This window comes from Bison bison, unplaced genomic scaffold, assembly GCF_000754665.1.
Source record: "Bison bison bison isolate TAMUID 2011002044 unplaced genomic scaffold, Bison_UMD1.0 scf7180017864158, whole genome shotgun sequence".
Lineage (NCBI taxonomy): Eukaryota > Metazoa > Chordata > Mammalia > Artiodactyla > Bovidae > Bison > Bison bison.
The window spans coordinates 743714-756674 of record NW_011494730.1 but is presented as its reverse complement, the minus strand read 5'-3'; the positions used below and the strand labels follow the sequence as shown (position 1 = coordinate 756674).

General features: G+C 45.8%; 1 protein-coding gene across 1 annotated transcript in view; it reads left to right on the top strand.

Moving 5' to 3' along the window:
- Positions 1-12955, top strand: part of SH3D21 (SH3 domain containing 21) — a 13746-nt gene extending 791 nt beyond the window's left edge. Inside the window, 11 exon segments of the mRNA XM_010841163.1 lie at positions 242-359; positions 598-688; positions 862-917; positions 1007-1052; positions 1202-1302; positions 1415-1501; positions 1665-1707; positions 11340-11433; positions 11521-11573; positions 11694-11770; positions 11951-12955. Of these exon segments, the coding sequence (XP_010839465.1) occupies positions 242-359; positions 598-688; positions 862-917; positions 1007-1052; positions 1202-1302; positions 1415-1501; positions 1665-1707; positions 11340-11433; positions 11521-11573; positions 11694-11770; positions 11951-12868 (1684 nt within the window). The 3' untranslated portion in view covers positions 12869-12955.
- Positions 12956-12961: the final 6 nt, after the last annotated feature.

Sequence of the window (12961 nt, the reverse complement as noted above, 5' to 3'; positions counted from 1 at the left end):
ACGTGGACGCGCGCGCGCGCGCGCTCGGAGCCTCAGCTCCCGGGTTGTCCCCAACTTGCCTTGAAGGGCGAGGCTCTGGGCGGGGCTGCGAGGCCACGACCCGTGATTGGTTCTCGAGTACAATGCTCCGCCCTGGGGTGGGGCCTGGACCAACGAAGGGTGCGAGCGCGTCCTGCCCCTCCCCCAGCTCCGCGGACTGGAGCGTGAGACTCAAGCTGCTTCACTCTCGACCGACACCAGGTCGCTCAGTCAAATTTCTGGGCCCCCGAAGATGGTGCAAAGCAAACTTCAACTACACCCCGGAGCAGGCGGACGAGCTGCAGTTGCAAGCTGGGGAGATTGTGGAAGTGATAAAGGAGGTGAGGGGATGAGGTGATGAGAGGGGTTTGAGGGGAGACAATGGAATCTCTGAGTGAGGAGACATGGGGGCTGTGAGGTTGTGGGTGATGAAATTGATGAGGGGCACAGAAATGGGAAAGTGAGGGAGCAAGGGAGGAGAGGGGTCATCAGGCAGAATCGGGGTGAATCAGGGTTTAAGATTGCTAGGGAGACCCTTGGGGCAGAACCAGATGCCCCTGCGTCCTCCCCCCTTCCCAGATTGAGGACGGCTGGTGGCTGGGGAAGAAGAACGGGCAGCTGGGAGCCTTCCCATCCAACTTTGTGGAGTTGCTGGACAGTGGGCCCCCAAGTGAGACCTGGACCCTGTGACCCCGTGAACCCCTGTGACCAGACTACAGTCTTCAGTGACCTGCCCCAGTGGCCTGAACCTGTGATCTGCACATCTTGCCCTATGACCCCTTTGACCTCTCCCATGACCTCAACTGCATTAGCACCCTCCCTAACCTCACTATCCCCCACCAGGCCTTGGCAATCCAGACATCCCTTCAGTCATCCTTGACCCCCAGCGGCCTCCCAAGGTAAAGTGGGTGGAGTGGGCAAAGAGTTGTTGGTGAGTTCCTCTTAGGGGGCTGGAGGCTCAGCTTGGTCCTTGCCCTGCCCCCACTAGCTGAGCAGCCTGACCTATGACAGCCCTCCAGACTACCTGCAGACAGGTGAGCACCCCGCCAAAGGGCCCCTCAAAATCCTCTTCCCCAAACCCCTGTGACTTGCGGGAGGGGGTGCCCAGGTAGGCTGATGGAGGAGGGAGCCTATGACTTGTTTGGGGAGGGGATTTGGCTTCAGTGAACTGAACTCCCCTCAGTCTCCTACCCCGAGACCTACAGGGTCCTGTTTGACTACCATCCTGAGGCCCCAGACGAGTTGGCGCTTCGGAGGGGCGATGAGGTGAAAGTGCTGAGGAAGGTGTGCAAGGCACAGGGAGGGCACAGGGACGGGGGATGTTGAGAGGGTGGGCTTAGGGAGGGGAGGAGCTTGGGGGTCTGGCTCATTTCCCCACGACCTCTTGCTCTCCCAGGTCACAGAGGATAAGGGCTGGTGGGAAGGAGAGTCTCAAGGCAGAAGAGGACTTTTCCCAGATAACTTTGTGCTCCCACCTCCCCCAGTGAGTACGGAGCCAGGCACCCTGGTGGCAAGGGGCAGGCCACTCTGGACAAAGTTGAGGGTGGTGGCACTCGCTGGACACAGCTGGAGGGCCACCCACAAGCAAGGGTGGACCTAGAAGTGTGAGGGCTCCTCTTCCGATTCTGACACTTTTTTCTGCGTAGATCAAGAAGCTGGTCCCACGGAAAGTGGTATCTCAGGAATCAGGTGGGTGCCCAGGAAGCCTGGGACTGGGGAGTGATCTCTGGGAGGCCCACCAGTCCAGGTGCTCACAGACACCCATAGCTTCCCAGTGGTTCAGTGCACACCCTCAGGAGGTACCCTCATGGGTTAAAGGCCTGGTAGGAATGTGTGGTGGGTCAGTGTTAGGACTGTGTCACTTCGTGTGTGTTACTACGTTCCTCTTCCTCTGTCCTGAGCATGTGGCTATCATTCTCATCAAGGACCGTGTTTACGTTTGTTTCATTTTGTAAGGAAATGTATGGATCGGTATATCTGGGTCTTTGAGACTTTGTGTTCAGGTATCTATCAAGTGAGTCAGAGAATAGCTATGTTTATGTGTCAGTGTATCTGTGGGATGTGTCTTTATGTTTTAATGTAATGCACACAATCCAAAAATATACGTAACGTATGTGTTTTAAAACTTAACAACGAACACCCCTGGTCGGTTACCCAAACCCAAGAACTAGAATTGCCGGTGGTTTGTGTATTCCTCTTTCCCTTCTGCTCCTCTCCCCACATCAGAGGTAACCAGTAACCACTATCCTGAATTTTTAGTAATTCCCTGGAGTTTTTAGGTGTATTCACTTATGTTATGTGCCTAAACAAGGTATCATTTAATATAGTTTTGTTTTGAGTTGTATAAAAATGGTATCATACGTTTATGGTTTTCTTGTTTCTAGTCAATATTATGTTTCTAAAACTCACATCCATGTTGTGTGTAGATGCAGTTTATTTATTTTTCTTTTCTTTTTAAATATTTATCTGGCTGCTCCAGGTCTTTGTGAGGCACTCGGGATCTTCAGTCTTCACTGTGGCATGCAGGATCTTTTAGATCCCGCGTGCGAACTCTTAGTTGCGGCAGGTGGGATCCAGTTCCCTGACCAAGGATCGAACCTCGGCCCCCTGCTTTGGGAGCACGAGTCTTAGCCACTAGGGACCACTAGGGAAGTCCCTGTAATTCATTTGTTTTTCCGTGTTGTTTACTATTCCTTGCAGGAATTACCGCAGTTTGTGTATCTGGTCTATTCCTGGTTGGACGTTTTCACTGTTTTTAGTTTTCACTCTTATAAACGGTGCTGCCATAAACACTGGCTCCCAGTGTGCAGGCATAATGTTTCTCTACATATGGAGTGGTGCTCCTAGATAGCAGGGTATGTGAATAGTCAACTTTTATGAGGTAAAGTCACATTGTTTTCCAAAGGACTTGTACACTTCACTCCACCCCTGGTGTATGAGAGCATACTGATCCAAACCCTCTTAAACGGTTGCTATTATCAGATTTCATTATTTTTGTGAATCTGGCACAAAACAGCATCTCATTGTGGACTTCATTTGTATTTCCCTGGTTAGTGATAGCTGTTGAGTTCTTTATATATTCTGATTATGGGATGTACATGTTATAGATAGTTTCAGTTTATGGCTTTTCTTTTTTTTTTAATGAATAGGAGTTGTAAATTAAAAAAGCTTTTTTGAAGTAAGGTGATTTACAATATTATATTAGTTTCCGGTATACAACATAGTGATTCAAAATTTTTACCTCTTTTACTCCATTTAAAGTTATTGTAAAATATTGGCTATATTTTACAATAATAATAAATCCTTGAAGTGAAAGTCGCTCAGTCGTGTCCGACTCTTTGCGACCCCATGCACTATACAGTTCGTGGAATTCTCTAGGCCAAAATACTGGAGTGGGTAGCCTTTTCCTTCTCTAGGGGATCTTCCCAACCCAGGGACCGAACCCATGTCTCCCACATTGCAGGTAGATTCTTTACCAGCTGAGCCACGAGGGGAGCCCAAGAATATTGGAGTGTGCAGCCTATCCCTTCTCCAGCGGATTTTCTGGACCCAAGAATCGAACTGGGGTCTCCTGCATTGCAGGTGGATTCTTTACCAACTGAGCTTTCAGGGAAGCCCAATAAATCCTTACAGCTATTCAATAATAAATCCTTATAGCTTATTTATCTATATATCATTTTTAAAAGTTAGATTCCTCATATGATCTAATTTTTAGTTTTAATTTAATTTTATGGTCAATCATATGAATGACATATGGTATTTGTCTTTCTCTGTCTTCACTTAGCACGACAATCTCTAGGTCCATCCATGTCGCTGCAAATAGCATTATTTTGTTCTTCTTTATGGCCGAGTAATATTCCATTGTGTATATATACCACATCTTCTTATCCATTCCTCTGTAAATGGACATTTAGGTTGCTAGGAGTAATTTCAATGCACATATATCAATCTTATCTTTAATGATTAGTAGGTGTTTTTCTTGTTTAAGAAATCCCTTCATGCCTGAAGTTCAGAAAGACAGTCATTTATATTTTCTTTAAAACTTGTAAAGGGTTGCTTTTCATTGTTAAGTGCTTTTATCTATGTAGCATTGATTTTAGTGAGTGATCCAATTATACGTTTTTCCATATAGACTATCACTTGTTCTGGCACTATATATTATTTCTGCATGTGAGTTTTATTGTGTTTTTTTGAAAATTAGATATCCCGTTTATTCCTGGGCTGTAGAAATATGTTGAATCTGTAAATCCTCAATACTTTTCTATGAAGACAGTCAATTTGATCTGTGAGTAATGACAGTTTGGCTCTATTCATTTCTTACAACCTTTTAGATTTCATTTTCTTATTTTACTTTAGTGGCTAGGATTGTGATACAGTATTGAATAGAAATAGTAATACTGAATATCATTACTATGTTTCTGATTTTAAATGAAATGCTTCAAACTGTTTCCCTTTCACAATGATATTTGATGCTTAGATTTTTTGTAAGTGTGTTTTTGTCTGATTAAGGAAGATCCTATTTCTTTTACTTGGAATTTTTATCAAAAGTGGGTATCAAATTCTCCATTGTTTATGTGAATGATTTGAAATGATTAAATGGGTTTTCTTCTTTAATTTGTCGATGTAAAGATATTTGTAGGATTTTCTAATACTAAATCACCATTATATTCCAGGGATGAATTCATATTGGTCATGGTTTATTTTTTTTTATATGCTATTGGGATACCGTCTCAGTTTTTTTTTCCCCCTTCAGATTTTTGCATTTATTTTTACTGTCTTCATCTGATTATCAATACTATACTGGCCCCTGAATGAATTAAGGAATATACTTTTTTAAACCAATTATTTGTTTATTTTTGGCTGCACTGGGTCTTCATTGCAGCACATGGGCCCTTTGTTGCTGTGTGTGGGTTTTCTCTAGTTGTGGCGAGCAAGGGTTACTCTCCAGATATGGTGTACGGGCTTCTCATTGCAGTGGCTTTTCTTGCTGCAGAGCTCAGGCTCAGTAGCTGTGGCACACGGGTCTAGTTGTCCCACAGCATGTGGGATCTTCCCAGGCCAGGACTTGAACCCATGTCCCCTGCATCAGCAGGCAGATTCTTAATCCCTGGACCACAAAGAAAATCCCAAGGAATATACTTTTTTTTTTCCTTATCTTTAAATATCTATCAGATCTTACATAAGATGGGAATCGTCTTTCTCTGAAAGCTGATAAAATTTGCTTGTAGATTCATCTGGTCCTGTTCTCTTCTGTTATGAGAAAATTTTAAACTACTTCAGTTTTTTTATAGTTATAAGCAAGTCTGGCTTCTGGCTAAAATTCTTTTTTTCTTCCCTTCCCCACTTTCTGGCTTAAAGGAACAGAAATAGCTCACATTTTCAGAAGTTGGAAACTCACAATCAGGATGTTGACATGGTCGTGTTCTCTGTGAAGGGTCTGGGGGAAGAATCTTTCCTTGCTTCTTCTTAGCTTCCGGCGGTCTGTGGCTTGTAGATGCACTGCTCTGTTCTCTGTCTCGGTCTTCATAAGGTCTTCTGCCCTGTGTGTCTCTGTCCAAATTTCCCTCTGCTAATAAGGATACCAGTCACTGGGTTAGGGTCCACCCTAACCTAGTATGACCTCCTCATAACTTTATTACATCTACAAAGACCCCTTTACAACTGTTCTTTAGAGGACTTTGCTTTGGATCTCAGAGGGAGAAGAAACTTCACACCTTAGGAGATGTACACAAGAAGCCTTCTGTTTCCTGCTTCCTGGGTAACCATGGTTGACCAAAAATCTCGTGAAAGTTCTTGAGTCGGTTCTAGTGAGTTATATGTTCAAATTATCCGTTTAATCAATATTTTCTAATCATTTATATGATGTTTTTCATAATATTCTCTTATAATCTTTTTAATCTCATCTGTATCTGTAGTTACATCTTTTCTTCATTTCTAATAGTGTTTATTTTTTCCTTTCTCTTTTCTTATTCAATCTCTTGTTAGTATATTCTTATTCAGTCTCCTGTTACTATATTCTTATTCAGTCTCCTGTTACAATATTCAAATACTTTAAAAAAAAATTCTAACCATTTTTAAGTGTACAGTAGTGTTAACTATATGCACATTGTTTTGCAAAAGATCTCTAGAAATTACCTTTGTTTTTTAACTCAGTTTGCGATTCTTTTTGTTTGGTGATATATTGACGAGTTTAGACTATATTAATCATAATTATTTTAAAACATTTTTCAATGATTCTTTTATTTTTTTCATGTTTCATTTTTTTCATTTTTCTGAAATTTGCACTTTATATTTATTATTTTAGTGATTGCTCTTGAAATTTACCAGATGTATTTAACTTTACAAGTCTGAATTCAAAGTCTTAACCTTTCTCCTGAACAAAACCTCCAACTATTGTTTTTTAATTATTTCTCCTTTCAATTCTGTAAGTGTTTTGTTTTATATATATTTGAGGATTTGTTTTTAGGCACATATACGTTTGTAATTATTATCTCTTCCTGATGTATTCACCTGCTTATCATTATAACTCTCCCTCTTTGTCTTCAGTAATTTTTCTTGTCTCAAAGCTTGTTCTGTCTGATATTAACATTTTGGTACTATTATGGTTACTATTCGTGTGATATATCTTTCTCCAATCTTTTATTGTCAACCTGTTTGTGTCTTTAAATCTGTTGTCCACAGTATGTAGTTGGATCTTGTTTTTTTAATTCAGTCTGACATTCTCTGCCTTTAAATTGGGGTGTTTAGGTCAGGAGTTAGCAAATTGTGGTTTATGGGCCAAATCTAGCCTGTCATCTTTTGGGGGGCACATGGGTGAACAGCTTTACTAAGATAAACTCACGTACAGTTCACTCCTTCGAGTGTGCAGTTCAGTGGTGTTTGGTATAGTCATAGTTGTGCAACATCACCCACTGTACTTTAAAAGTTACATATATATTTGGCTGTGTCGGGCCTTGGTGTGGGATGCAGGATCTTCGATCTTTGTTACGGCATGTGGACCTTTAGTTGCACCCACAGCTCTTAATTGTGGCATGTGGGATCTCCTTCCATGACCAGGGATCAAACCCAGGCTGCTTGCATTGGGTGTGCAGAGTCTTAACCCTTGGACCACAGGGGAGGTTCCACCGGCTATACTGTTTAGCCATTATCCCATCAGTTTCCCCATTCTCCCCTCCCCATCCCAAGACAACCACTAATCTTTGTCTTGATAGATCTGCCTCCATTTCATATACATGATATCATATCATATATGGTCTTTCTAATGGGCTTCTTTCACCTAGAATAATATTTTCAAGTTTCATCCATTTTGTAGTATGTATGTAGTTCATTCCTTTTTATTGCCTAATAATTCTTCTTTAAAAATTATTTATTTTTTTGGCTTCCCAAGGTCTTAGTTGTGGCACACAGGATATTTTAGTTGCAGCATGTGGGATCTAGTTCCCTGATCAAGGATCAAACCTGGGCCCCTGTACTGGCAGATGGATTCTCATCCACTGTGCCACCAGGGAAGTCCGGGCTATGAACTTTTGTGTACAATATTTTCTGTGGATATGCTTCCATTTCTCTTGGGTATATACCAGTGAAAGAAATTCTTCCAGGGGAAGATCCCCTGGAGAAGGGAATGGCAACCTACTCCAGTATTCTTGCCTGGAGAATTCCATGGACAGAGGAGCCTGGTCAGCTACAGTCCATGGAGTCACAAAGAGTTGGACACAACTGAGCAACTAATACACACACACACACACACACACACACGATCTATTTTTAACTTTGAGAAGAACTGGCAGGCTGTTTTCCAAAGTGACTACCATTTTATATTCCCGCTAGTAGTGTATGAGGGCTCCAGTTTCTCCACATTCATACCAATACTTGTTATTATCTGTCTTTTGATTGTAACTATCCTAGTGGATGTGAAATGCTATTTCATTGTGGTCTTGCTTTGCATTTCTCTGAAAGCTAATGATGTGGAGTATCTTTTCCTGTTTATTGGCTACATGTATACCTTCTTTTGAAGAAATGGTCCTTTGCCCAATTTTTAGTTGGGTTGGCTTTTTACTATTGAATTGTGGGAGTTCTTTATATTTTCTAGGTAAAAGTCCCTGATGATGTATGATTTGCAAGTATTTCCCCCCATTCTTTGGGTTGGCTTTTCACTTTCTTGATGGTGTTCTTTGATGCACAAAAGTTTAAAATTTTTTTGAAGTCACACTACCCATTTTTTCTTTGGTTGCTGTGCTTTGGGTGTCATAGCAGTGAAACCAATGCCAAATCCAAAGTTGCACACCGTATTGATTGAGTGCTCTTCAACCATGGCAGTGAAGCTGCTGACCTTTCTCTGTCCCACCCTGTAGAACGGCTGCATGGACCAAGGCAGCAGGGACTGGGGGAAGGAAGGGAGCAGGCAAGAACACCATGAGGCACAAATACTTCTCAGATTATTTTACACCTTTGGTCAGTATCCCAGTGCTGAAATGGTGGTTTATCACTTTTAATCCAGCTTTATAGTTGCTGTGTGGGGAGAGGGTTTATCTACCATCTACCTCACTCAGCCATAGTCAAACCCTGCTTCTGTTACCCATTCCTTTTAACACTGCTTTCAAATTTTCACTCCTTGTCTCATTCTACTTCTGGTTTACTAATTCTCTCTCTAGCTTTTATCTAGGTTTAATCTGCTGTTTAACCTATACATTGCATTTTATTTCACAAATACTAACTCATTCCTTTTAACATCGTTTTCAAATCTTCACTCCTTGTCTCATTCTACTTCTAGTTACTAATTCTCTCTCTAGTTTTTATCTAGGTTTGATCCGCTGTTGAACCTATACACTGCATTTTATTTCACAAATGCTATTTTTCATCTCTAGTAGTTCAGAACTCTTTTTTTCTCTCCCCCAAAAATCTGCTTGTTTATGCCTAATGGTCCTTTTCTTGCATGCTTGCCCTTTATTTCTTCAGATATATTATGCATGACTGCGCTGTGTTCCCTTCCTGACACTTCCAGTATCTGCTCTGTGTTGCGTCTGCTGACTCCTGCTCTCAGTGGTCTGCCATCTCATGTGTTTTAGGATCTTTGTATACGATCCCAATCTGTGGGAGTCTGGCATGTAGGGAAAAAACTTGCAGAGAGGACTTGCTTTTACTCCTGCCAGTAGCCAGAGGGCACCAACCAGCAGCGACTACTGCAGTCCTCCAGAAGAAGGTGGTGCTAGGTTCTCGCTGCTCTGTGGCTACCGGGCTGTGGGCCTATGATGAGCCAAGGGAGCAATCCCCGGGCCACCTGCTCCTCACAGTTCCCAGGCTCTGTAGCCACAAAGTAGGCCTGCTCTCTCACTTCCTTTCTGGCCCCAGTTCCTCCCTTTCTTGTGGATTTCTCCTACCTCTCTTATGTCCAGTGGTGCCTTAAAATTGTATCCAAAAGCAGGATATAATTGCTGTCTAGTGGGAGGGTCCCACAGAACACCTAACCGGCCACACTACAAGAAGCTGGAGTCGGTTAACATTTCCTGAGCATTTGACTGTATGCCAGCCACTAAGCACCTCACAGGTTGTCACTCAGACCTCACAGAACCCTACCAGATGGGTATTCTTGTTATCCATGTTTTATGGGTGAGGACACAGGGCACAGAAAGGTTAAGTTACCGGCCAGGTTCCCACCCATCTGGCAAGTAATAGAGCAGGAATTCCAAGCCTGCTGTCTGGCTGTAGGAGCCATGCTCTCGCCCACTGCGACCCATTATTGGGGGATTCTGTTTGTATCTGGGTGTGATACCATGTGTGTAAGTCAGCTTCAGCATGCATGCATGTGCCCGGGTGGCTGTTTCTGTAGATGTGGAGGTGAATGTCACTTGTGCGACTGCCTTCAGATGCTGACTTCTCCGTGTGGCCTTCCCTGATCGCCCTATTTAAAATTATACACGCCCCCCCTACTTATTCTTCCTCAGTACAACTAATAAATCTCTGGCATGCGTGCTAAGTTGCTTCAGTTGTGTCCAACTCTTTGCAGCCTTATGGGCTATAGCCCACCAGGCTCCTCTGTCCATGGGCTTCTCCAAGCAAGGATACTGGAGCCCTCCTCCAGGGGATCTTTCAGACCCAGGGATCAAACCTGCGTTTCTTTCATCTGCATTGGCAGGTGGGTTCTTTACCATTAATGCCTCCTGGGAAGCCCAATAACTATCTAACGCACTACATAGTTTATTTTTTTTTAAATATTGATTTGTTTGGCTGTATCTGGTCTTAGTTGCAGGATGTGAGATCTTCCTTTTGTCATGTGAGATCTTTCGTTGCAGCACACGGGCTCCAGAGCGCAGGCTCAGTAGTTGTGGCACGCGGGCTTAGTTGCTCCGCAGCATGTGGGATCTTAGTTCCTCGACCAGGGATCGAACCTGTGTCCCCTGCGTTGCAAGGGGGATTCTTAAGCACTGGACCACCAGGGAAGTCCCCACAGTTTACTGCTTTTGTTTGTGTCGGTTTCTCCAGTAGAACGCGGCCCTCTCTGGCTGCTGTGGGGCAAGCACACCGTAGGCAGGGTGGGTGCAGCCCATGCCCAGGTTGGAGGCTGCTGCAGTAGTTCTCGTGAAGATGGTGTGACTTGATCTAGAGAGCATAGTCATGGAGGTGAGGCTGTGTGGCTGGATTCAGGGTGTGTTTAGAACAGACAGGACTTACTGATGGTTTGTGCGTGCGGCAAAAAGGAATAAAGGTGTCAAGGGGCACGCCTCACTTTGTCATCTGAGTGAGTGGGCGAGTGGGTGAGATGGGGAACACTGGGAAAGGGCCAGATTCCGAGGGCAAGGAGGTTGAGAAGCCAGAGGTTAGCTCTGCTAAATGTGTGATGCTAAGTGGAAATACTGCGAGGCCGATCGGGTATGAGTCTGGAGTCCAGGGAAGAGGAAGGGACTAGAGCTGAAAATCTGGCAGTTGTTGGCTTATTGATGATAATTAGACTCATAAGACTGGATGAAGTCTCCTAGGGAGTAGACATGATAGAGAAGACAGAGGAGGGAGTGTGGACTGGAAGCGGAGTGGCTGTTGCCGTGTCCAGGAAGCAGAAGAGTCTGAACCAGCCGTGGGCACTAAGCTGAGTACAAGTTGTAGAAAAGCATGGATTAAAAATCGGTGGGATTTGGAGCCGTGTCCCCACAAAGCCTCCCTGACAACTCTTTGGGGTGTTCCTGGGTGGTCAGTGTCGCTAGAGCTCCCAGCAGCCGGTCAAATATGATTCATCTCCTGTTACTAGTCCCTGCACAGCACAGGACAGGGTCAGTGACTCTTAGATGAAAGCAATGAGTGAGTGAACAAATGTCCCTCTCCCCTCCTAGCTCCTATTAAGGAACCCAAAAAGATGGTGCCCAAAACAGTCCTCCCTACAGCCAAGAAGCTGGTGACAGCTCCCACTGAGCCCAGCAAAACCAAGTAAGGAGCGGGGTACGGGGGAAGGAGCATACAAAAGAAATACTGCTCCCTGCCCCCAGCCCCGGGTCTGATGGGGATGTGTTTCAGGCCATCTTGGACACCCAGCGAAGACAGTCAGAAGCGCCCCTCTCGAAACCCCAGTAAGTCTCACTGCCTCCCTGAAGTGGGGTGAGCCCTGGGGTGGTTGTGCTAAGGGGACAGAGATGGGGAGCGGCTTGGGGTCTAAGTAGGCCTGGATTCCTGAGAGTCTGCTCTCACAGGCTCCAACAGCAGTTTCCAGCCTGGCAGAAAGCGATCTAAGATGCAGGCTTCCCAGCAACGCCCTGCAGCCAGTCAGGTGAGAGGCACGAGACCTGGGAGAGCAGGGATCCTAGACCTGGGAGAACGGGGATCCTAGATGGAGGCTGGTTCCCAGGGGTGTGGCCTGTGAGGGTGAAGGATCCCAGGCTGAGGGGAACCAGACTCAGACCATCAAGGTACCCATCCCTTGGCTGAGTCTGCACCCCCATCACTACAGGATGAAAAGCAGAGCCGCCTTACAAAGGGCCCTCGTGTGAATAAAACCCCAGTTCTGAACAAGACCTCCAGCCCAGAGAAGACACCAGTTCTGGATAGGGCCCCCAAACCAGAGAAGACCCCACCTCCAGATAAGACCCCTAATCCAGAGAAGACTCTGTCTCCAGATAAGTCCCCTAACCCAGAGAAGACCCCACCTTCAGAAAAGATCCTCACTCCAGAGGAAACCCTAACTCCAGAGAAGGTCCCTACCCTAGAGGAGACCCCAACCCTGGAGGACAAGGCCCCCAGTCCAGACAGGGTCCTTTCTGTGCATGAGGCCCAGGTCCCAGAAGTCCTACTTGAAGAAGAGGCCGCTGGTCCAAAGGCCGCTCCGGGGGACGAGGCCCCCACCCTAGGCAAGGTCTTGACCCCGGAGCCTGTGGGAGCCAACACTCAGTCCCATGACTTCTCTCCGGAGGAAGACGCCCCGCCAAACGCCAGGTCTCTTGAGGCCAGTGAGGCTCAATCCCAAGAGGAGGTGCACATGCCAGAGGAGCCCCTCCTCGGCATGGTGAAACAGCCCCTGGAAAGGAGGGCCAGCTCCCCTCTCCAGTCCGAGTCCAACCCCAAGTCAGGGTCCGCGCCTGCCCTTGAGAAGGCCCACCCTCAGGAAGAGGCGACGACCCTCCTGGAGGAGGCACCAGCAAAGGCTGAGGCTGCCCCCAAAGAGGAGGAGTCTCCCAAAGAAGGGGTGCCCTCCAAAGAGGTAACCCCTGCTCAGAAGAATGCGGAGTCCCAAACGCCCCCCACCCTGCGCTCCTCGGCCCCGCCAAATCTCACAGACCGCAGAAGTGACGGAGACGACATGTTGAGGATAAAGGACCAGGTGGAGGCTTTAAGGAAGTCGCTGGAGCAGATGGGGGTGCAGCTGGAGTAAGTGGGGAGAGGTGCGGGGAGGCGAGGGGTGCGGGCTCTAGGCTTGCCCGGCCCACCCCTTCCCCTGGGTCTCCCGTGTCCGCAGAAAGAAGCT